General features: G+C 55.8%; 1 protein-coding gene across 1 annotated transcript in view; it reads left to right on the top strand.

Annotated features, from left to right (window-relative positions):
- Positions 1-18,030, top strand: part of Lipc (lipase C, hepatic type) — a 105,342-nt gene extending 87,312 nt beyond the window's left edge. The window contains exons 6-10 of the mRNA XM_004628960.2: positions 1,910-2,143; positions 3,882-4,124; positions 13,001-13,118; positions 13,926-14,156; positions 17,622-18,030. Of these exons, the coding sequence (XP_004629017.2) occupies positions 1,910-2,143; positions 3,882-4,124; positions 13,001-13,118; positions 13,926-14,156; positions 17,622-17,748 (953 nt within the window). The 3' untranslated portion in view covers positions 17,749-18,030. The remainder of the gene's footprint in view (positions 1-1,909; positions 2,144-3,881; positions 4,125-13,000; positions 13,119-13,925; positions 14,157-17,621) is intronic.
- Positions 18,031-22,258: the final 4,228 nt, after the last annotated feature.

The following is a 22,258-nucleotide window of genomic DNA, read 5'->3' as shown; positions in this document are numbered from 1 at the left end:
GCAAAGTAAGCTCAAGACCAGCCAGAACTGTGTAGCAAGAGACTGTCTCAAAAAAAAAAAAAAAAAAATCCTAGTATAAAAATTATACAAGATAATGAATTAAGTAAGAGCATTTTTAAAAAACTTGTTATCTTCTATTACCATCCTAAACTTTGAAAAAAGATGTTTAGGGCCAGGGATATAGCTCAGCAGCATAAGCACCTACCTGGCAAGTGCAAAGTCCTGAGCTTGATCCCCAGTACTATAAAAAAAAAAAAAAAAGATACTGAACATGAGATCAACATGAGATCAACATGAGATATGTACCATATTTCCCTGAAAATAAGAACACATATTAATTTTTGCTCCAAAAGATGGACGAGAGCTTATTTTCTTTCCTTTTTTAAAAGATTTATTTATTTATTTATTTATTTATTTATTTATTTAGTACAGGGTTTGCTATGCAGCTCAGACTTGTAGTGATCCTCCTGTCTCAGCCTCCCCAGTGCTGAGATTACAGGCATGCGCCACCACGCCCAATTTCAGTGGCTGGCTCAGTGCAGACCAGCACGGCGTGCAGTACCAAGGACAGAACCCGGGTCCTTGCACCCGCCAGGCAGGCGCTTAGGCCACTGAGCTATCTCCCAGTCCTAGAGCTTATTTTCAAGCTGCCTTATTTTTCCATTCACAATAGCCGGCACTTATTCGGTCAGCCGCCGTTCTTGGCTGCGTCCTAGCTCGGCACACCCTCATCCGGGCCTGAGTTGCCTGCAGCTCCATCTCCCAAGGAACCCGGACCCCATCCCTCATGCCCAGCGACAACGCTGTCCTCACACACGTACCTCCAGTCCGTGCCGCCTGCTCACAGCGCACCTGCGCTCCCGGCGCAGCCACACCGCTCCTTCCCAACCGCGAATGCTGGGCTTGCGCTGTCTGCGTCCCCAGGGCCATTAGGCCAAAGGCGAGCGCTGGGTATCTACTAACGCTTAGCTATAATTTATGTTATCACTTATTTTAAGTATTGAAGTCAGTAATATTATGTATTATGTTGAATTCTATATTAGCATTATTTTAGAATTCAATACACCAGTCCCGAGTCGCAAGGGATATCCTAGATGCACCCATCTGATTCAGGATCTCAACCCCGGCTTATCTTGCGGCGGGGCTTATATTAGACGCATCCTGAACCATCTCACTAGGGGTTATTTTCTGATTAGGTCTTATTTGGGAAGAAATACAGGGTATGTGCCCATTCCCCATGAGGAATATAATTAGTATGTGTCACAAAGAAGAACAGGACAGTGGCAAGCTGGAGCCAAACGCATACCACTCCTCATCTTCCTTCTCTTCATCTCTGGGCCAGTGGAGTGGCGGGCCAGGGCTCTAACCTTCAGGTGCCCCCCACCCCCGGCCACCAGGGTGGCCTCTAGCATCTCTGCGTGCCCACTGCATCCTGCCCCGGAGCCGTGGCCACCCTGCACAGCCCGGTGAAATGACCTTAGTGCCGCAGCAAAGCCAGCATGCTTGGGGCAATTGCGGAGAAGGCGGCAGCAAAGAAACTCTTTGCCAGGGAGGTTAGAACTGTGGACCTCGAGCACAGCGGGCTCTTAGGCCAGCAGACAGGAGTGTGAGGGGCACTTAGCAGTGATGTGTTTAAGTGAATCAGGCGCTCTCCATAACCTTCTCTGCGCCGCTACATCAGCTCCACGGCCTCTTCCCCTCCGGGACCGGCTGGTTCCTCCCAGCCGGGTTCGCTTTCAGCACCGCGCAGTGCTGTGATTTTACTGTGGAAAGGCCACGGCCAGGTTCTCCAGAGACAAGGCCTGCGTCCCGCCTCCGCAGCCACTCAGAAAGGTGTCACCGCGGCCAACGCCTCAGCTCCCTGCGCGGCCGCCCCGCCCTGCCTCACTGTGCCTGGCCTTTCCGCTAGGGCTGGACGCTGCCGGCCCGCTCTTCGAGGGCACGTCCCCCAGCGAACGCCTCTCTCCGGACGACGCGGCTTTCGTCGACGCCATCCACACCTTCACCCGGGAGCACATGGGCCTCAGCGTGGGCATCAAGCAGCCCGTGGCACACGACGACTTCTACCCCAACGGGGGCAGCTTCCAGCCGGGCTGCCACTTCCTGGAGCTCTACAAGCACCTGGCGCAGCACGGCTTGAACGGTGAGGGGATCCCAGGGAAGCGGGGATGCGGGGGTGGTCCCCAAGCCCACTAGTGGGGCCAGGCTGGTGGTCCCCAGTGGGCCACTCCTTGGGACAAGCAGAGGTCTGCTCTCTTCTCTAAAGGTTTGGCTTAGAAGCTGCTCTATGCTGAGCCACATGCAGATCTGCTCGAACAGGGCCGGTCACAATCCCCCCAAATCCCCAAGTCCTGAACAGTAATACGCAGGCCTAAGGGACACCCAGGGCTGGGGACAAACAGCAGCAGCCGGGGCTCCCGGGCCACCCACAGGTGTTGCTTCACTGGAGAACAGGCCAGGCCAGGAGCAGCCACACCCCACGTCCCACAGTGCTCGGGGGCAACATCACCACCCCACCCTCAATACCAGAGTGACCTCACTACACCAGTGTCCCCCCCCCTTCAATCTGGCTGCAGTCCCACCCTCTGCCCTAGCCCCACAGCCTGCTAGGGACACCCTCACCACTTTCTTTCATCCCCTGCCAGTACCCCTCCTGGCTCCCCACCTTCTGCCTGCCAATTCCAAAACTTCAACGTGATACAACCCTCCAGGCAGGTGTGGCGGTACACACCCGTAATGCCAGCACTCCGGAGGCTGAGGCAGGAGGATCATTGTGAGTTTGAAGCCAGCCTGGGCTACAAAGTGAGCTCAAGGCCAGCCTGAACTGCATAGCAAGATGCTGTCTCAAAAAGAAAAAAAGAAAAAAAAAACCAGAAAGCAAAGTGGCACACCCCAATTTGTGCATTCAGCTGGCCCCAGTTTCTGGTGTTGGGGGGAGTCCCCATTTTTCTCAGACTGGTGTTTGAGAGTCCCCACCCTGAAGCAGTTCTCCCAGTCACACCTGACCTGATGACCACTTCCTGCCCACCCCCTCCTGGCTGGGTGAGCTCGAGTCAGTGACTGTCTTCAAGGGCCTGTGGGCCAGGGACAGGAGGACCCTAGAAACAAAGGGCAAAAGTCACGAGAGATAGACCTGGGAAGCTCCTTGCCCGGTGTCCTCCTGAATCCAGCCCCAGGCCTGAGGGGTGCGATGGCCAAGTGGGACCCAGGAAGCGCTGTGGGAGAAGTCCCAGGCTGCGGCAGGCCACCACCATGCTGCGGGAGCAGCTCGCTGGCCTGGCTTTCTTAAGAAAATTACCCAGACGTGGTGGTGCACGCTTGCAATCCCAACACTCTGGACCACTGAGGCAGGAGGATCCCAAGTTCAAGCCTCATCTTGGCAATTTAAGTGAGCCCCTGTCTCAGAATAAAAACGTAAGGGCTGGAGCTGCAGCTCAGTGGCAGCGTGTCCCTGCATTCCATACCCTCTGCTGCAAAAAGAAGAGAGAAGACAAGCTGTAGCCCACGCAGTCCCTGCCCACCAGCTCACCCTCCCCCCTCAGCACCAGGCCCGCCCCAGCCACTCATGAAATGGCCCCATCTTGATCTTACTCCCCTACTCTCTTAACTAATCCGACCTCCGCCCAGTGGAGTGGACCCCTGTGGAGACACCTGTCGTACCATGCTGTCCCCAGGGTCCCCAAAGCCCGCAGTGCCGAGGGCCTTGCCTGGAGGCGGGGCAGCCCGGAGGGAGGCCCACGTCAGCTTTCCATCCGTGGTGAGCCTTAGCGAGCCCACCTGCCCCACGTGCCACAGCTAACCCTCCGGGGGCTGAGAGCCAGGTGGCCTCGGAGCTGAGGCTGCAGGCACCGGCGTGACGCTGCCCTCGCCCTGTGCTCCAGCCATTCCCCAGACCATAAAGTGCGCCCACGAGCGGGCCGTGCACCTCCTCATCGACTCCCTGCTGCATGAGGACGCACAGAGCACCGGCTACCAGTGCAGCGGCATGGCCAGCTTCAGCCGGGGCCTGTGCCTGGACTGCAGGAAGGGCCGCTGCAGCTCCCTGGGCTACCACGCGCGCCGGCAGCCGCGGGGCAAGAGCAAGAAACTCTTCCTGCTGACCCGTGCCCAGGCCCCCTTCCGAGGTGAGTGCCGCGTGGCCCTCCATGGTCGTCCGGGGTTTCGGCACTGCAGGACCTCTGCAGCCGTAGTGCCAACCTTCTTGTCCCAGCAATGGGCAGCCCCAAGGCCAAGGACCAGAAGGAGAAGCCTTGGCCACTTCCAGAACAGCCCGTGGGTTGCCTCTGTGTCCATTGCCATGGCCCCTAGAACATCGGATGCAGAAGGTCCCCATAGTGGCCTGGACCACCCTGATGACATGGTCCGGTGACCTGGATATCCTCTACATGCAGACCAGAGCCCAGTTCTCCATCTGAGCTGGGCCCCCCAGAGCACAGGGCTCCCAACCACATGTGCATCTCTGACTCCTGACCTGGCAGGATGTCCCTGTCACAGAGGTCCCAGCCAGACCCTGAGGCTTAGGCTGATATCGAACCCATTGCACTGTGCTGAAGGGGCTTCGGCCACATCCTGGGCAGAGGCTGGCGGGGACACCGGTGGCGGCCTAAATCCCCCTGGGGGAACTGGGTGACACCCATGGCCATGAACACATCTACTCAGCCCTCTAAACAGCTGGGCGATTTCCAGTCTTAGCTTTCCCTGCAGCCCCGCATGGGCAGAGCTTGGAGGACTCTGCCACTGAGTCATGCTCTAAGGACCCTATGGACTCAGGTCTGGGGAGCAGGGACCCGGCCGTCAGCACCCTCTAAGCTCACTGGCGTCTGATACACCTTATAGCCCCTCTAATGCCCGGCATAGTGAAGGGGGCAGGGCTGGCCACTCCCTGGTTTTATAGAGGAGGAAGCAGGACTGGTGGGCACCAACCAGCCAGCGAGGGGGCCTGGAACTAACTCTCAGGAGACCTTACTTGTCTGAACCCAGTGAGCAGCCGGGGTCCCCAGTGTGAGCTGCACAGACCCAAGAGCAAGCGACAGCGGCTGCACAGACAGCTGACAGGCACAAAGACATCAGGGAAACAGCTGGCACAAGGGCTGGTCCATCCCCTCCCCATTTACTTGCCTCCTGGATACCCCCCCACCTGTCCAGGAGGGTTATCAGGGTAGCCTCCAGCGCAGCAAGGGAATTTGGAAGGGGTCAATGAGCGTGATTGTCAGCGAGCTCAATCTGCTGGTGACACTGTTATTCAGAAGAGGAGCTGGGTACAGGGTAGTCATTCCCTGGCAGCCATTCAGATCTCAATTTAAATGCTAGGACCAGCGAGATAGCTCAGGGGACTAAGCGCCTGCTTAGGCAAGTGCAGGGACCGGGGTTCAATCCCCGGCACCACTTGCTGTACTGGCCCCTCCCCAGGGCATGCTGAGTCCGATCTGCATGGTGAGATCCTATACCAAATATACACTAAATAAATAAATAACATTTAAATGCTGCAAGTGAAAAATGAAAGACAAATCCAGCTTCTCAGTCATGCTGGACGCCTCTTCTGGCTGGCATGCCCACTTCAGGCCTGGGGGCCCACATCTGGCTCAGATGCCCACTTCTGGCTCAGATGCCCACTTTTGGCTCAGCCTCTCGGAGCTCTTGGGAAGGAAAGGCAGGGGAGGGAGCCATGTCCTGCTCAGGGCGAGCTGGGACCACACCCCACGTCCTGCTTAGAGCAAGCTGGGACCATGCCAGCCTCCGAGCAGAGGCTGGGTCCTGTCCCCACGGGGTGCTCTGTGGCGGGTGGGCCCCACAACAGGTCGGTTCTCATCCCTCCATGCAGCTGCTGAGGGGACAGAGATGGAGAGGCTAAAGGTCCTCCCCAGCTGGGCAAAAAGGAAGCTTCTCCTCTGCCCAGCTCTGGGCTCTGCAGTGGTGGTGCACCTGAGCCCCCAGGGCGCCACACAAAGCATGCCCCACCCTCTCGCCTGTGCTGCCTTAGGCTCCAATGGCCAGCACCTTTGTCACCCTAGGGGGTGAGGGGACAGCCCTCTACATCCCTGGAAGGTTTGCCCTGACCCAGCTCCAGTAGAGAACACAGGCCGTGGGAAGGGGTTCTTAGCCTGTGACCTGCAGGGGTGAGAGAACCAACATGAGCCTCAGCAACAGCATGAGGTGTGCAGACTCCTGAACACAGGGCCTCGCAGCCCTGAGAGCGCACATTCACACCTGGCCAGAGGCTGGAGGCAGAGAGCTCTGCCTGCCGGGCTCATTGCCTCCTCTGTCTCTATGGGGGCAGCTGGGAAGAGCGCCCCTCTGGTGACGTCAGGGACAAGCAAGGCCTGATGTTACAGTCCCACATGATGGACGGAAAAGGCGTGTGTGCACAGACAGGGGTTCATAAGCCCCTGTCCCCCTTGCCACTGCATCCAGCAGCTTTAATGGGGACCCACAGCTGTGGGTCCCACACTTCCAGGGTCTCTGCCTTCGAGGAGTTTCACACTGACACTGAGACCGAGGCACCTGCAGAAGACTCGAGCGCTCCGCCCTGTAGTCCCAACCAGCAGCCCCTCCACCGAGGGGACTCAGAGCCATCAGAGGAGCTCCCGGGGCCCAAATCCACCAAAGCTGAGCCCTCTTTCCTTTGAGAAAACAAGAAACACAGCATTCCCTCTTTATAAGTTCCATGACCCAGCGTTCGCAGTGTGCTGTGTAAAAAGAAAGCTAATTTCTCATTTATGAAAAGGTGCTGGCAGAACCCATAGGTCAGAGTCGGGGTTTTCCCATTTGGGACCTGCTCCAGTGCTCAGGGTGCGGGTATGCTCCTGCTGCCCTCCGTCAGGGCAGGATTTCTCCCGCCAGGCCTGGCCCGTGGCCACTGCCTCTGTGTCACAGGCTGCAAGCCTTTCCCACAGCATTTCAGTATCCTCACTAACCATGTCATGTGGTGACATGAGCTCAACCACTCACAGTAGCAATCTGTCACTGCCACCATAACCCCTGGTCACGCTCCTTGCAACACAGACCTTCACGGTGACCTCCTGCCTGGGACCCTGCAGGGGACAGGCAGCACTCTGTGGGACCTTGGAGATCATGAGGGCTGATCCCCAGGCTCCAAAGGGGTGCCTTCCCTCAGAATACAGGGATCCGCTTCTCTGACACCTGGGCTCGAATTCTGTCCCCCTGCTAACCAGCGAGGTAACCTGGGCTCTCCAAGCCTCCCAATTGTCAGGAACAGTCCTGGTTTCCACAGAAAGCAGCACCCAGGGGAAAGAGAGGAGTGGGGTGCTTCTTGCAGAGGCGGTGGAGTACAGAACCCCGCAGGACTGTGGCTGCACCCCAGACCTAACGGCTGGACGGGAAAGCAAGGAAGTGACAGGCCCGGGAGAGCAAAGCTGGGAGTGGGTGAGGTGCTACTGCTGGTCGGGGCAGCGCCACCGCTCGGTGAGCACCATGCTTCTGCCCGGCGCCCTGACGCGCTGCTGGGCCTCTGCAGGGCCCACCAGCAAGCAGGCCCGGGGCCTGGCCTGCTGAGAAGCACAGAGTCAGCTTAGCGTTTAATCTGCTACAGTCAGATTGTGGCAGGCCACGGTGGCCTCCGGGCCTCCTGCTCACGGGGTCTGTGCTGCAGCACGGGTCCTCTGAGGGCCTCCACACAGAGCGCCATCCACTCCCCTTGAGTGCCCAGCGAGCCCGGGGCCTTGCGGGGATGCGAGCCATCCACGTGACCCCACGGCCACTGTCAGGTATCACAGTGGACATGCATGCGCGGGAGACTAAGCAGAGGGTAAGAGGTCCCACGAGTGCGCGGCCTGACTCCCATCACAGGCACAGCGGCTTGCGCTCCCTCCCATTGTGTTTGCTTTGAAAGCGTTTCCTTTTTCCACTCTAATTAAACTTCTTCCGTATGAAGAAAACACAGAAAGCGTGAGGAAGAGAACGAAATTGCCTCTCTGCTCCCCAGAGCTAAGTGCCGTGGGTGTTTCTCTGAATTGCCCTCTCCGCGTTCTGCTTTGTAGAAGGGGCCTCACACTGGAAACGCAACCTCGGATTCTACTGGGGTCTTGCTTCGTTCTCACTTCACTCGTGAAAGTCAGACCCGCTCCAAAAGTACCTTTTGGTGGCTTCCCAAGAGTATATCCCTCAGCCAGGAATCGGAATTTGGGTTCAGCAGGCTGACTCAGACTGGGATGGGGCTGGTGGGAGCCGGATGTGGGAGGCCTCAGCAGGGGCCCGCCTTCCTTCTAGGTAAAATGTGGGGAGGAGTGTGTGAGCATCTCCAAAAATTTATAGAGGACCGGTGAGATAGCTCAGTGCACTAAGCGCCTGCTTTGCAAGTGCACGGACAGGGCTTGGTCCCCGGTCCCACATGCCGTGCCGGTCCCACCCCCCAGCCCCAGCCCCAGCCCCAACCCCAACCCTATCCCCATCCCCACCCCCCGGGGGTGCTGAGCCAGCGACCGCCTCCAGTCATGGTGGCTCATGCCTATAATCCCAGCACTGGGGAGGCTGAAAACAGGAGCATCACTATGAATCCCAGCTGCATAGTGAGACCCTGTACCAGATACATAAAACATGGGGGGGGGGATACATTTGATGAAAAATGTTTGAAAAGAAAAATTTTTTTAAGTTTGTAGAGTTGTAGAGAAATGAGGGCAGTCATGCAGAACAGCTGTGCCTGTGACATAGCAAAGCATGCAATGGGAGCTGTTAGAATGATTACGGGGGCATGGTGGGGCGTGCCTGTAGTCCCCGCTACTCGGAGGCTGAGACAGGAGGAGCACCGGAAGGAAAGGGGTCACGGCCAGCCTGGGCAACACTGTGAGAGCTACCTCGAGGAGGAGGAGGGAGAGGGCGAGGGAGAGCACAGGAAGGAAATGAAAACGAAGGACAGAAGAGAAGCAGGAATTGTCATTACTGGCCTGTAGTCATCCTCTATTACTAAATATTTAGGGTGTCTTTCATTTGTTTTTAAATAAATAATTGTTATAAAAAATTAACTGAATAGGAGCCAGAGACTTGGCTCAGCAGCACAGCACTTGCCTTGCAGGTGCAAGGTTCTAAGTTCAATCCCCAGTACCCCAAAAAAAGGGGGGAAAATTAAATTAAGGCCAGGGATATAGCTCAGTGGCATAAGCACCTGCCTGGCAAACACAAGGTCCCAAGTTCGATCCCTGGTACTACAAAAAAAAAAGAAAGAAAGAAAGAAAAAAGAATTAAGTTAATGCAAAATTGTTTGGTGTTTTTTAGATAGGGTTTTGCTAGGCCATCCAAGCTGGACTTGAACTCACTATGTAGCCAGGCTGGTCTCAAAGCTCACAGCAATCCTCCTGCCTCAGCCTTTGAGTGCCTCCGGTCACAGGCCTGGGACACCATGCCTGGCCTGCAATGGCATCTTTAAATTAAAATTCTTTGCACATTTTCACTTTTTCCTTAAGGTCTAGGAAGCTGTTGGTCCCAAATATAAACCCTAAAAGCCAGGATTGCAGAGCCAGGCTGCTGGGCTTACGGCCCAGAGAGCATCAGGAAGTCACCCCACTTCTCAGTGCTCCATTACCTCACCTCTACCTTGAGGTAACACAGTGTCACACAGACACTGGGCACCTATGGAGAACGAAGGGCACAGAGGTGCCTGGCAGCGATCGGCAGGTGGCCCTCAGTCCCTGTGATTGTCCCGCACGGTGCACTCCATGGCTTCACTTGTCTGTCCCAGCAACCCTGGCGGAGCACACAATAGACACCAGGTAGTACACACGACACTGGGCTGGGCTGGATGTGGGTGCACCGAGAAGTGGGGTGACTTCCTGATGCTCTCTGGGCCGTAAGCCCAGCAGCCTGGCTCTGCAATCCTGGCTTTAGGGTTTATATTTTGGACCAACAGCTTCCTAGACCTTAAGGAAAAAGTGAAAATGTGCAGCCCCTACCTCCCAGCACCATCTCCCACCTTGCCACCCACGCCTGCACCCTGTGTCTTTATAACCCTGTTCCAGGCCCCAACTCTTCCTTGTCAACCCCCAGTGTGATACCTCTGCAGTGGCCCTGGGATGACAGACCCAGTTCCCTTTCCCTGCTGTGGCCACCCAAGGGTGCCCCAGGTCTGGGGACCCTTCCTGGGATACGGGTCCTCAGCCCTCCCCTGGCTCCCTGCCGGGCCTCTTGTGAGTCCTGGGGCACTGAACTACTTTCTCCAGCCTGGAAGATCTGAGCAGCTGCTGGCGCAGGGCTCTTGGCCAGGGTGATGACAGCCTGGAAATCAAGGTGCAGTGTTTGCTACTTGGGGCCAGCGGAAGCCAGCACGTGCTGCTGTGGCCCCGCGAGGCGTCTGCAGAGGCAGTGTCTGCAGACACAGGGGCAGGCCACCGCTAGCTACAGTCTGGAAGCCCAGCAGGGCCACACACAGGATAGGGCAGAGCGAGTCTCACGTGAGTTGCAGGCGCGCAGGACAGAAGCTGGGGCAGGAGGCTGGCTGGCGAGATGGGATTTCCACATGTGGGGCAGGGGCAAGCACTGGGTACCCTCCAAGCTTTCCAGCAGGACTCCCCACAGTACCTTGGACTCAAGTCCTCAGAAGTGCCTCCCACCTCAACAGATGTTGGTCCCAATCCCATCACATCATCTCCAAGCAAACTACCAGCTTATTCCACAGCCAACACAGGCAAAGCAGAAATCCATTCTCGGCCCAAGGCAGATCTTCCCAAGATCCAGGTGTGGTCCCAGAGCCCATGTGAAGCAGGGCTCTGGGCAGCTGCCCTGTCAGTGTTGGCACGTGGGATACATCGTGCCAAACAGCGAGAGGGAAGTCAAGCAGAGAGCTGGCTGCGATGAAGTAGAGGCAGTGTAGCTCTCCGGCCGGGCTGCGGAGAGGGCAGCCTCGGCCCTGGGGGCCTTGGCGAGTATTGTGGCTCGTGTCTAGATGCCCCCCAAAGCCTGGTGTGCTCGAAGCTGGGGCTTTTCAGAGGTGACCGCATCTAACACGTGTGATCACAAGACTAAGGCTGTGCTGCTGGGATTGATTTGAGGGGCGAGGCTAGGACGAAGGCTGCCCGGTTCTGGGTGTGAGTGCTACCCGCCAAGGCTACCTGAATAGAATACAAGGGTCTGGAAGAAGGCCTGCTGCTTGCTGCCTTCTGCCCACCATGAGCTGTTTCTCCCCTGTAATCGCTCTTTGCTCCACCATCCTGCCGTGGAGCCAGGTGACTGAAACCTATGAACCATGAGCTAAAAAAGCCTTTCCTCCTCTAATGCTCGGTGTGGGCTATTTGGACTCAGCAACAGGAAAAAGGTTAACTAAACAGCAAGCCTCTGCCCCGAGCTGAGCCCAGGTGTTTCCCTTCATTCCGTGGGGGTGATGGTGACATCTCAGGGCACTTCCAGCAAAAGGGGCAATGCGGGCAGCGTCCCACAATGCCTGTCTCCCAGCAAGCTCTGTGTTTTTGACAATTAAATGCAGACCGCACTTGGCCACTCTTCAATGACCCAGTAGAAGGACTTGTCGGGGCCCAGCCCGAGGGCCAGACAATGCCCGCTGTGTGTCCATCAGGAAATGCGCTCCTTCCACCACCCAGCACTGGCTCCCAGGACTGCCGGCACCTGGAGACGTGGTCTGGGGGCTGGGCCGTGCTGCTCAGCTGGGGCTCTGCGCACCCCCAGTCAGCCTTACGGACAGACTACTGCAGAAAGCGCCTCTCTCACTCTGCTTCCACCTTACCAAATATGTGTCCTACTCCGGGAGGTCCGCAGGTAGCAGGCAGGCCACACCGCAGCATCTTCTGGAGCCCAGGACCTCCAGATGCCAAGCCAGCGCTCTGCCGGAGCTGCACCCGGCCCTTCTCATTCCTGTAGGACACACACAGGGTGGGCCCCCTCCAGATACTGCAGATAGACAGAGGAGGGGAATGAAGATAGAAGGCAGTCACACCCCACTGCATGCACGGTGTTGTTGGCCTTGGTGTCCATCCATCCAAGCTCTTCCCCTGCATTATCTTTTCTTTTTTCCTGCATTATCTTTCTTTTGATGCTATTTGTTTATTTTTCCCAATCAGCTGTTATTGGTACATTGGAGACATACATAACGATCATACTCATCACAGTCCGCACCTGTTCGTGACGTGCCTTGACTCTCCCCCCCCCGCCTCCACCCCTCCTCCCCTCATTTGCAAAAGCTCTGCTTCCATGCTTTCCTTCTTTCCTCCTTCATTTTTTACTTTTCCTTCTTTCTTTCCCCCACCCCCTACCATGTTCCCCTGCCCATTTGAGCATTTTGTTCCTATCTCACAATACGTGTTCCACACTTAGGTCCTTTAGTTTACACTGTTGGTTTCTCACTACACACACACACACACACACACACGCACGCATACACACACATGTCCGATTTATTTCACGTAAGAGCATGGCGGCAAGGCGCACCATTTCACCTGGAGATGTGGAGAGTGTCCTTCTTTATGGCTGAGCAGCAGCACTCTGTTGTATAAAAAACCCAAACCGTCACCCGCTCACCAGTTGATGGGCATCTGGGCTGTTTCCAAGATCTGACTATTACAAACTGCGCCGCTGCAAACATGGCCGTGCGTACGTCACCGCGGTGGGGTGCTTTTCTTTTGGGAAGTTACCAAGAAGGGCAGGAGTTGGGCCAAATGGCCTAGTTTTTGAGGACTCCCCACGCTGACTTCCACAGTGCTGGCACCAGTCTGCACTCCCGCCAGCTGTAGAGAAGGGTTCCTTCCCCCTCCCCCAGCCCCTCCGGCATCTGTTGTGGCTGATTTCTTGATGGCGGCCATTCTTACGAGGTGAGGCAGAATCTCAGTGTGGCTGTAATTTTCATCTCTCGAATGACCAGTGATGTTGAACACTTTTTCACATATTTGCTGTTTGTTCTTCCTCGTCTGAGATGTGTTCACCTCACATGCCCATTTTTGCTTTGGGTCTACAAGCTCGGGGTCCCTTGAAATTTTAAATTTCAAAACGCATCCCATTTTAAATGAAGAAGCCCCACTGGGCTCCCCTGTCTGTCTCCGCCCAGTCTATCATTACCAGTTCAGGATGCAGTTCGTCAGCCACCTGGAGAGACCAGTGGAGCCCACCTTCACCCTGTCGCTGCTTGGGACCAAGGAGGAAGTGCAGCGGGTCCCCGTCACACTGTGAGTGCCAGGGACACTGGTCAGAGGGGACATCCAGCAACCCCGGGTCCGTGTGTGCCTGTGTGCCGGGCGTGGGTGTGTGACAGACAGGGGCCATGCGGGAAGGCTGGCAGGGCGGAGGGAGACCTGATGTCCACAGGAGGACAGGCTCTAGAAGCCACAGCCTGACGCGCTCCCCCGCCCCCAGCCCCCAGCAAGCCCAGCACACCAGCGGGCTGCCTGCCCTGTCCCTCACCAAGCACGGTATGGGCAGCCGCCTCTCACCCTGAGGCTCCCCGGCTTCCCAGGAGCTGGTGTTTCCGGGGATCCCTGCCCACAGACCTCGGAGATGCAGGGCCTTTGGCCTGTGGGGAGGCCCCTAGCAGGCCGCGCATCAGCCTCTGGCCAGCACCTTCATCAGCTCATCTGGGGGTCCCTCTACCCTCACCCCCCGCTGCACCCTGAATCCACAGCCTTCTGCAGCCTCCCAGGGGCCTCTTTCCAGGAGCTGGGGAGAAACAGCCAAGATGAGAACGGCCACTAGATTCACGCCAGTGGCACAACTCAGAGAGATTTTATATCTCCAGCCCTTTCTTATTTTTTAAGTTTTTCTTTCTTTCACTTTTTCATGCCTCAGTGCATGCCTGCACACATACGGATTACCTTGCAGAGACTCTGTCCAGCTTTCCCATCCAGTGACCTCACTGCAGCCTCTGTGACTAGGCTGTGGAACACCCGGGTCCCTCAGGCAGCCTAACACATCCCGGGTGGGCCACAGCATTGTTGCCGTCACCCAAGCCGCTGCCTGCTTCCCCTTGTGTCTTCCAGGAGTGAGGAGATCGCCAGTAACAAAACCTACTCCTTCCTCGTCACCCTGGAGCTGGACGTGGGCGAGCTGGTCCTGGTCAAGCTCAAGTGGGAGCGCAGCGCAGTGTGGACCAGCGTCTGGAACACAGTGCAGGCCATCGTGCCGTGGGGCGGACACTCGCGCTCCTCCGGCCTGGGCCTGGGCCTGGCGCTGCAGACCATCCGAGTCAAGGCGGGCGAGACGCAGCAAAGGTGGGCGAACTGCCTAGGCGGGGTGGGGTGTCTCTGACCTCAAATGTTCAGCCCAGGCCACCCTCAAACTCACGGTGATCCTCCTGCCTCAGCCTCCCAGTACTCGGATGGCAGGTGTGCGCTACCACGCCGCGCTGCACCTCATTGTTCCAATTCCCCATGCTCCTTCTCACCGCCTGGGCTGACAGTCACCTCTCTGGGCAGCAGATGCAGTGGCTCTGTTGTTTATCTCAAGCACCTGACACCCCGTCACTGGGCCCCTGCCCCAGGTCGCACCTTTCCAGTCTGGGGTCAAAGCCTTTCTGGAAGCTCCCAGGCCCAGCTGCAGGGCATCCCGCTGTGCTTGCTCTCGGGAAGGGAGCTCTGCTTTAACCAGAGCCCTGAGAAATCCCCACGTGAACCCGTTAAGAAAGCCAGCCCGGAGGGTTTATGAGTCCCGGATCCTTGGTCCCCAGGGGCAGAAGGGGCTCCGGGGCCTGCCCATGTCCTCTCAACTGCAAACAGGGATGCCACGCTGGGCCCTACCCTCCGAGCAGCCCTGGGTCAGCCCGTCTCTGCCCTCCGTGTCCCGGGAACCTCCCCAACTTCTCACCTTCCCGTGTCGGGAAGCTCATTTCCCCTGGGTTGTCCTGGGCAGAGAAGGACAGCAGCAGACTGCTCCCCTCCGACCCATGCCTTACTGGGCCCAGGTCCTCCACCAGGAGCCGGAGTCCCTTCCACGCCGGCTGCACTCTGGGGTTGTCCCTCTTGGGGATGCGATCCTGGCAGTGCCTGAGAGCGTGTTCCGCGGTCCGCCGGCAGAGCTCTCCCTGTGACCAATCTGAGCCCACAGCACCCGGCTCTTCCAGGTGGCAGCTCCCTGCTGGCTTCCCCAGCAGGGCCGGTGCGCCTCGCCCTGAGAGCGGCCTTGAAGACCGCAAGGCTGCCCGGGACGCTGTGCACAGCCCCAGCCTGAGACAGGAGAAGAGGGAGGGGAGCAGGCCCTGGGGCCCAGGCACTGGAGTCACGCTCAGCCCCTGTGGCCTAGGTTCGGCCGAACTGTGGCCCATTCCTTGCCGTCACGCTGTTTACGGCGGGGCTGCTCCTATTGGCCAGGCCCTCCAGCCGAGTTTCCGCAGACAAATCCAGCGGCACTGCGAGCAAAAGGGTGGGTGCATCGCCCTTCCTGGGGCGCAGCAGGCTGCATCTAGGAGAGACCCATAGCCCCCAAGTGGTATACATCAAAGTGCCTTCTCTGTGGCCACACAGTACTGGTGCCACTGAAGGGCACCCCCCAAAAAATTTTTGAGTTGTGCCTCAGGATACAAAAGTTCCAAGACCTAATTAGGAAAACAAGACAAATTAACTTTACTAACAACGAGCTCCCTGGCAGGTCATCAGACTTTCATGTATGCGAGCATCACCCGAGGTCAGGGACCGTGGCCAAGTGCAGCTCTCCTCGGTAGGTAGGCTGAGGCAGCGAGTCCACGGCCACAGCGCAAGGATGGTCGGGGGAAGCAACTGCGCAAGCGCAGGGCCAGGCTAGGTCCAGGCAGGCAGAACCGCGTCCTGAGCCCAGGTTCACCCCTCTGAGACTTTAGGAAAGATGGAGATCGTCATGCATACCAGTTGCTGGGTGCCTTTTGCAAACCAAAATGCAGAGTCAAGACGCCAACGCTCACGCCATATCCGTAATTATTCTTAAAAGCATGAGGCAACAGCAAGCTAAGTCATCCACCACCTCAGTGGCGGGGTGAGGGCAACACGATCTCCTTGCCGGTCGGCACAGTCCCGGGTAAGTGAGGTCGTGGGCGGCCGGAAGCGGCAGAGCAGAAGGTGTTGGCCCTGTGGCAAGACCTAGAGAACTGGCCACTAGTAACCAGGTACGTGCAAAGCCGAAAGCAGTGAAATTCTCGCTGATGACCCATGCATTCGGCTGCAACGGAAGGAGGCAGTATCTAGGTTGGTAAGAGGGGGGTTCATTACAGGAGCTTTTCAGAGAAACTTGTTCGCCTAATAAAATTTACTGAGTACCTACTGATGCCGGGCAGCACCATGGGCACCAGATAAACCGCGTGCAGAGAAAGCACCATCCTTGGTCTCCTGGAACTCCTGTTCTCCTATTTCAAGTACACATAATGCTCTGGCCCAACCTTTTACCCGTGTGTGTCTGCAGTGCTGCTGGAGTGCCTGTGCGCTCGCTGAAATGCACACACGGCATGTGCACACGGGGGCCGGGGAGATGGCTCAGAAGAATGAGCACTCGCCTGGCAAGTGCAAGGGCCTGAGTTCAATCCCCAGTTCCACATTATATATATATACAGGAGAACCCTGAATGCCCTATGGCATGCCATAAGCAGGTGAAATAACACAGCAGGTTTAAATGTACTTACATGAACAGGTCTCTGAGCACCCTTTATTGGCGAAAAGGAAAAATTGTAGAAAATACAAGCAGTATAGTGGCATGCCTCTTCTCCAGCTGCACTTGCATGTGAATATTGATATGTGCGTAAATGATAAAAGTGGGCCCAGAGACACCACCCAGGCCACAGGCGTAGGGAGCAGAGGGGCGCGGGGGTGTTGGCAGAGGCCGTCTTTAATGTCTGCGTTAGATATTTCTCTACCATTTGAATTTTTCAAGAATGCAACCCTATGGGTGGTTAGAAATTAAAGACCTCAAGTTATGTGCAATAAATAGTAAATAAAGTTACACTGAATGACAAAAAAAAAAAAAAGAATGCAACCCTACCTTGTTCATATGACTTTTTCATTTTAAAAAGTTTGATTTAGAGGGCCGGCCAGATAGCTCAGGGGACTAAAGCACAGGGCAGGGGTTCTATCCCCTGCCGAGCCGGCCCCGCCCCAGGGCGCTCTGAGAGCGGCAATTGAGGCTGGGCGTGGTGGTGGATGCCTGTAATCCCAGCGCATGGGAGGCTGAAAACAGAAGAATCACTAGGAGTCAGATCTATAGAGTGAGACCCTGTAGACCCTGTCCTAAATACATTTTTTTTTTTAAAGTTTGATTTACTAAGGATCCTGCTACAGATGCAAACCAGAGGAAGAACAAGCCATACTGGCTGAGGAAAGGCCCATACGGGCCTCACACCCAGAACCTTAAAAAGAATGGGAGCCAGAGCTTATCTAGGAGACCTAGGCCAGTTCTGCCTCTGGGAGGAATCAAGGGACTGCGCGTCTACCCTGAGGCAAACGGTCGCCTTGTATCCTCCAGGACCAGCTTGAAGGGGGAGGGAGGGAACTGGGAGACCAAGCTCTGTGCAGCACCTCACCGGGCAGAGCCCGGGGCCCTGGCCAGGCCCTGTCACCTCGGCTTTTGTTTCTCTCGGAAGCTAGGAGGATATTTCCAAACATAAGAGTCTAATCCAAAAATATCCATCCCAAGCAACACACAATCTGAGTACTATTTGACTATGCATAAACAGTCCTCTCTCAAACGTAATGCCTGTTTGTGGTGTGTTTTCTCTTCAGAATGACATTCTGCTCGGAAAACAAGGACGACCTACTTCACCCAGCACAGGAGAAAGTCTTCGTGAGATGTGAAGTAAACTCTAAAACACTGAAGCGAAAGAGCACAGGAGCTGTGAAACCCCAGTAAAGAAGACGTGAATTTTCTTAAAGGGTTCATCTGTCTATTTGGAAACCAAAATTATATAGAGAATCTTGCATAAAATTTCAATAAAGATCATAGAGGGGTCTATTTCACTGCTATAAACTGAATTCTAAAAACAAGATTATACAACTATTTTCAAGTCCTAGTGCAGCTAAAAAGCCCTATTCTCATCTCTGATTGTTAATATATGTAAATAAGTACAAATGTGAAAGTCATTTAGACCTGTTGTTCTAATTTACAATGTCTTTTATAATTAAGTCAAATTTCCCATATGTCCTGGCTAGTTTGTTCTGATCTGTCTCTGAATCATGCTGGAAAAAGATTTATTACATAACTAGCCCTTCAACAAGGCACCACTGTGGTTAATCACCAGCTGTGTGTACCCAAGCACACCCTGCAAAAAGACAATACAGGGCCAGGGAGATAGCTTGGCTGTCCAAGCGCCTGCCTGGCAAGCTCAAGGACTCGGGTTCAATCCCTGGTACTGCATGCCATGCCGCCCCTCACCAAGCTGGCTACCAAAAGCGGGCATGGTGGCGCCCACCTGTAGTCCCAGTGCTGGGGAGGCTGAGACAGGAGGATCACTGTGAGTCAGAGCTTTGCAGCGAAACCCTGTACCAAATAAATAAAACATTTTTTAAAAATGTGTTTTTTTGTGCAGGATCTCACTACACAGCTCAAACTTGTAGTGATCCTCCCAATTTCTGCCTCCCTAGGGCTGGGATTACAGGTATGCCCCACCACGCCTGGACTCCATCCTTGGTTCAGCGCACCCAAGGGTGGGGCCGGTGCGGCATGCGGTTAAAAAATGTTTTTAAAAGACAATATAGCTTACTCAGAGAAAAATAATTCTAACTGGATTAACAGATAGTTCATACAGATCACTCGATCATTTCACTGAACCAAACGCACCAAAGTAGAATTTGTTTGAAACAACCCAGGACAACAGTGAAAACTGAACAGCTGATCATTTTAATACCTAGGTTTCTAATTAAATAAATACAAGTCTCCTCTTTCGCTAATGCTTGCACCAAAAGCTAATAGAAAACAGGGTATGTCAAGAGTCGCTGCCAACCAGGTATGCGCCCCAACCCGCCCCCGTGCTGTAGCCTCCGAGCGGCGGGGTGTGGACGGTGACACCACCCCGGGGAAGTGACCGCGTGTAGGGACGGAGCCCCCCACACAGGAGGTCAGCGTCCTGTCAGGGGGTGCAGACACCCAGGCACTCTGCTCTCGGCCCAGGAGGACACGAGAAGGGGAGCCCTGAAGGCGGCAAGCCGCCACCCAGCCCTAGACCTGCCGCCCCTTGGCCGTGGGCTTCTGGCCCCCAGAGCTGTGAGAAATCGAGGCTCGGGTCTGCGATCGGCCTGCGCTGACAGTAAATGAAACGCGCTGTGGGCAGCAAGTTCCACCCTAAGCACACAGAAACGAAGTCCTTGTAGAAACGGCTGTCAGCTGTGTCTGTGTCCTTGGTAACCCAGGGTGAGGGGCGCCAGTGCCCGTGGGCTCGGGAAAACAGAAGCCCTGGACACAGCTGTGCCTCTCACTGACCAGCCCACTGACCTCGCAGGGTAACTGCCCTTTGAAAGGTCCAGACCCTAAAGGACATGGGAGGAGGGCACAGCTGGGGAGCGACTCAAAATTAATGGTTCTGTTGGGTGTACCTGTAATCCCAGCATTCAAGAGGCTGAGGCAGGAGGATCAGCAGGAGTTTGAGGCCAGGTTGGGCTACATGGTGAGTTCAAGGCCAAATTAAATTAGAGTGAGACTGTCCCAAAACAAAATAAAACCAAATCATTCTGAGCACTGATCCTGCCTGCAGGTGTGTGGGTAAAATGAGCACCTACAAGTGTGTGTATGTGTGTGTGTGTGTGTGTAACTTATAAGTATGAAAAGGAACAATATTTTCCATTAGGCCTAAAACACTAAGGATCACAATGAAATCAATTTGCACTGGACTGCTATATTTCATCATCAGCTATCTGGAAGGAATTTAAAAGATAGCTTCTAAAGAGCAACACAGAAACACTTTCCTACGTCTCCTACGGAGTCTGCGCATATGCTCCCAACAGACCCATGGTATTTTTTTTTTTAATCTAGATGTTTCCCTGAAGGCCTCCTGTGCTCATAGGGGGCTTTTGGAAGAAGATTGGACCACGAGGGCCACCACACTGGGCTTGCATTTGGAAATGGGGCTTAGGAGTCGGGTCTGGGGCATGTCCTTGGGTGGTGCCCAGCCGCATCTCCAGAGAGCCCTCTTCCTCCTCACCCTGCCAGCCCTAGCCACGTGACCAAGCCCTTCCTCCTGCCCTTCCTTCCTTGGAACTGGCCAGCCACGGAATACACAACAATGTGGGCCAGAGTGAGCCTCTTCTCCTTTAAGTTGTGAGCTTTGGGTACTTTGTCTTAGCAACAGGAAAGAGACTAAGACAGCATGTATGAGAATATTTATGTGAGTCTTGAAATCATCATAGTTAGAAACAATCTAGATGTCCCCAAGTAAGATGCACAAACGAATTGTGCTAAGGTCTTGCTAGTGGGCTACTATGCAGCAGTGAAAAAGGTGAGCCCAAGCTAGGCACATGGCAGAACACGGGCTGGGACCATCAAGGAAGCGAGGCATGAGGGTGTAGCACTGAAGGGGCTTCTGGGCCTGCCCCTGCACAGGGACACAACAGCGTACGCAGCGAGGTGCAAATGAGGGCTGAGCGCACTGCTGGGCACAGGCAGGCAGGTGGAGACTAAGCGAGGCGCTCCCACCCCTCCCTCAGCACCGCAGCCCGGGTTCCGCCATGCTGTGCGTCTCTCGGTGGCCTCCCGCCTCACAGCACTTCATGCGCTGCTGGAGCAAATGCTGCACTCACCCCTGAGAAAGTGAGGAAATGGAGGGCTCTGTTAAATAAGCTTCGCTACCACACGCAGTGTGTTTCAGGGCCACCGTGTTTCCATGTGACACAGTTCAGCACTAGCAGAATGTGGGCGGCTCAGCTGCAGTAAGAGGCTCCGAAGCAAACGGGGGCAGAGGACTGCACCACAGCCCATAGGCCCAGGGTCCCCACTGGCCCGGACCTCCCCCACCTGTCCCAGGAGTCCTCTGTGTCCCTGCAGGGCAGCAGGGAGGCCCTGACGGTTCTACAGCTGCCCGCTGAGGAGGCCAAGGCCCTCTCTCAGGCCGGCCGGTTGCAGGGGACTGGGAGACACCGGTGAGCAACAGCCAGAAACCAAGCTGCCCAGGCAGGCTGCGCCCACTGGGGCTGGGCGTGAGGAAGGAACAAGGATGGGAAGTAAATAGGCGGGGGAAGGCAGCTGCCAGCCAGCCCAGGGCCACCGGGCTCCTGTGTCCCCGACCCAGTCCAGCAACCTGTCCAGACCTGGGGTCTCCAGCAGGTACTGTGAGCTCGGCCCAGTCGGTGACCCTGGGGACCAGAGGCATCTCCTCCCCTACCTGCTCTGCCCCCCAAGGCAGCACTGCAGGGCCAGGCCCCTCCTGCCCCATTGTCCCTGTCCTAGGCAATGCCACCTCCAGTGGTCTCACTCACAGAGAAAGAGTGCCCCTCCAGGGAGGGGACTGCAAGATCCCCGGCCCACGGCAACTCCTGCTGCACTTCCTGTCCTCGGTCCTGCCAGCGAAGCCCTCCTGCAGGCACTGCGCCAACACAGAGCCCTGCGTGTGTAGCTGCCTCTTCGGCCCCTGACACTCAGCCTCAAACCCTGCCCTGTTTCCTTCCCCTTGTGCTGCCCTCATCCCAACCTGTACCCCACGGGCTGGACTTCCCTGCTGTGTGCCTGGGACCCCTGCCCACCCAGCAGACAGAGTGATTTAAGAAAAAAAAGACTAATTCAGACTGGCAAAATTAAAAATTTTTTTTAAAAAACCAGACTGGCAAAATAGCTCCATGCATTAAGCACCTGCTTAGGCAAGTGCGGGGACCCGGGTTCAATCCCCAGCACCAGGGGGCCTGGCCTTAGCTCAGTTGTTTAAGTGGCTGCTTCCACAAAGCTGTCAGCCTCAGGTTGCTGTGGTTCGATCCCCACAACACTTCAGCCAGCCAAACCACCCCTGAGGGCATTTGGAGCAAAAAAACAAAAAAAACTCAATCCCCAGCACCACATGCTGGGCCGGCCCCACCCCCCGCATGCTGAGCTGGCCACCGAGACCCAGCTGATGGCACATGCCTGTAATCCCAGCAGTGGGGAGGCTGAAAACAGGAGGATCACTATGAGTCTGAGCTGCGTAGGGAGACCCTGTCCCAAACACATTTAAACAACAACAGGGCTGATTCGTGTGATTCTGCTGCTTGCAACCCTCCGTGCCCTGCCAGTGCTCTCTGGAAGAAGCCCAAAAAGCCTTCCTGGGCCTGAGGTCCCTCCAGGCCTTTCTCCAGCTGCACGTGCCACCACTGTTGGGTCACCAGGCCATCACTCCAGGGTCTGTGCCCAGCCTGGCCCAGGCAGGGCCTGGCATGGAAACTTTTGTTTGAGACAGAGTCTCATG

Source organism: Octodon degus, unplaced genomic scaffold (genome assembly GCF_000260255.1).
Source record: "Octodon degus isolate 3935 unplaced genomic scaffold, OctDeg1.0 scaffold00026, whole genome shotgun sequence".
Taxonomy (NCBI): domain Eukaryota; kingdom Metazoa; phylum Chordata; class Mammalia; order Rodentia; family Octodontidae; genus Octodon; species Octodon degus.
The sequence above is the reverse complement of the archived record's forward strand: the minus strand, read 5'-3'. Positions and strand labels throughout refer to the sequence as shown.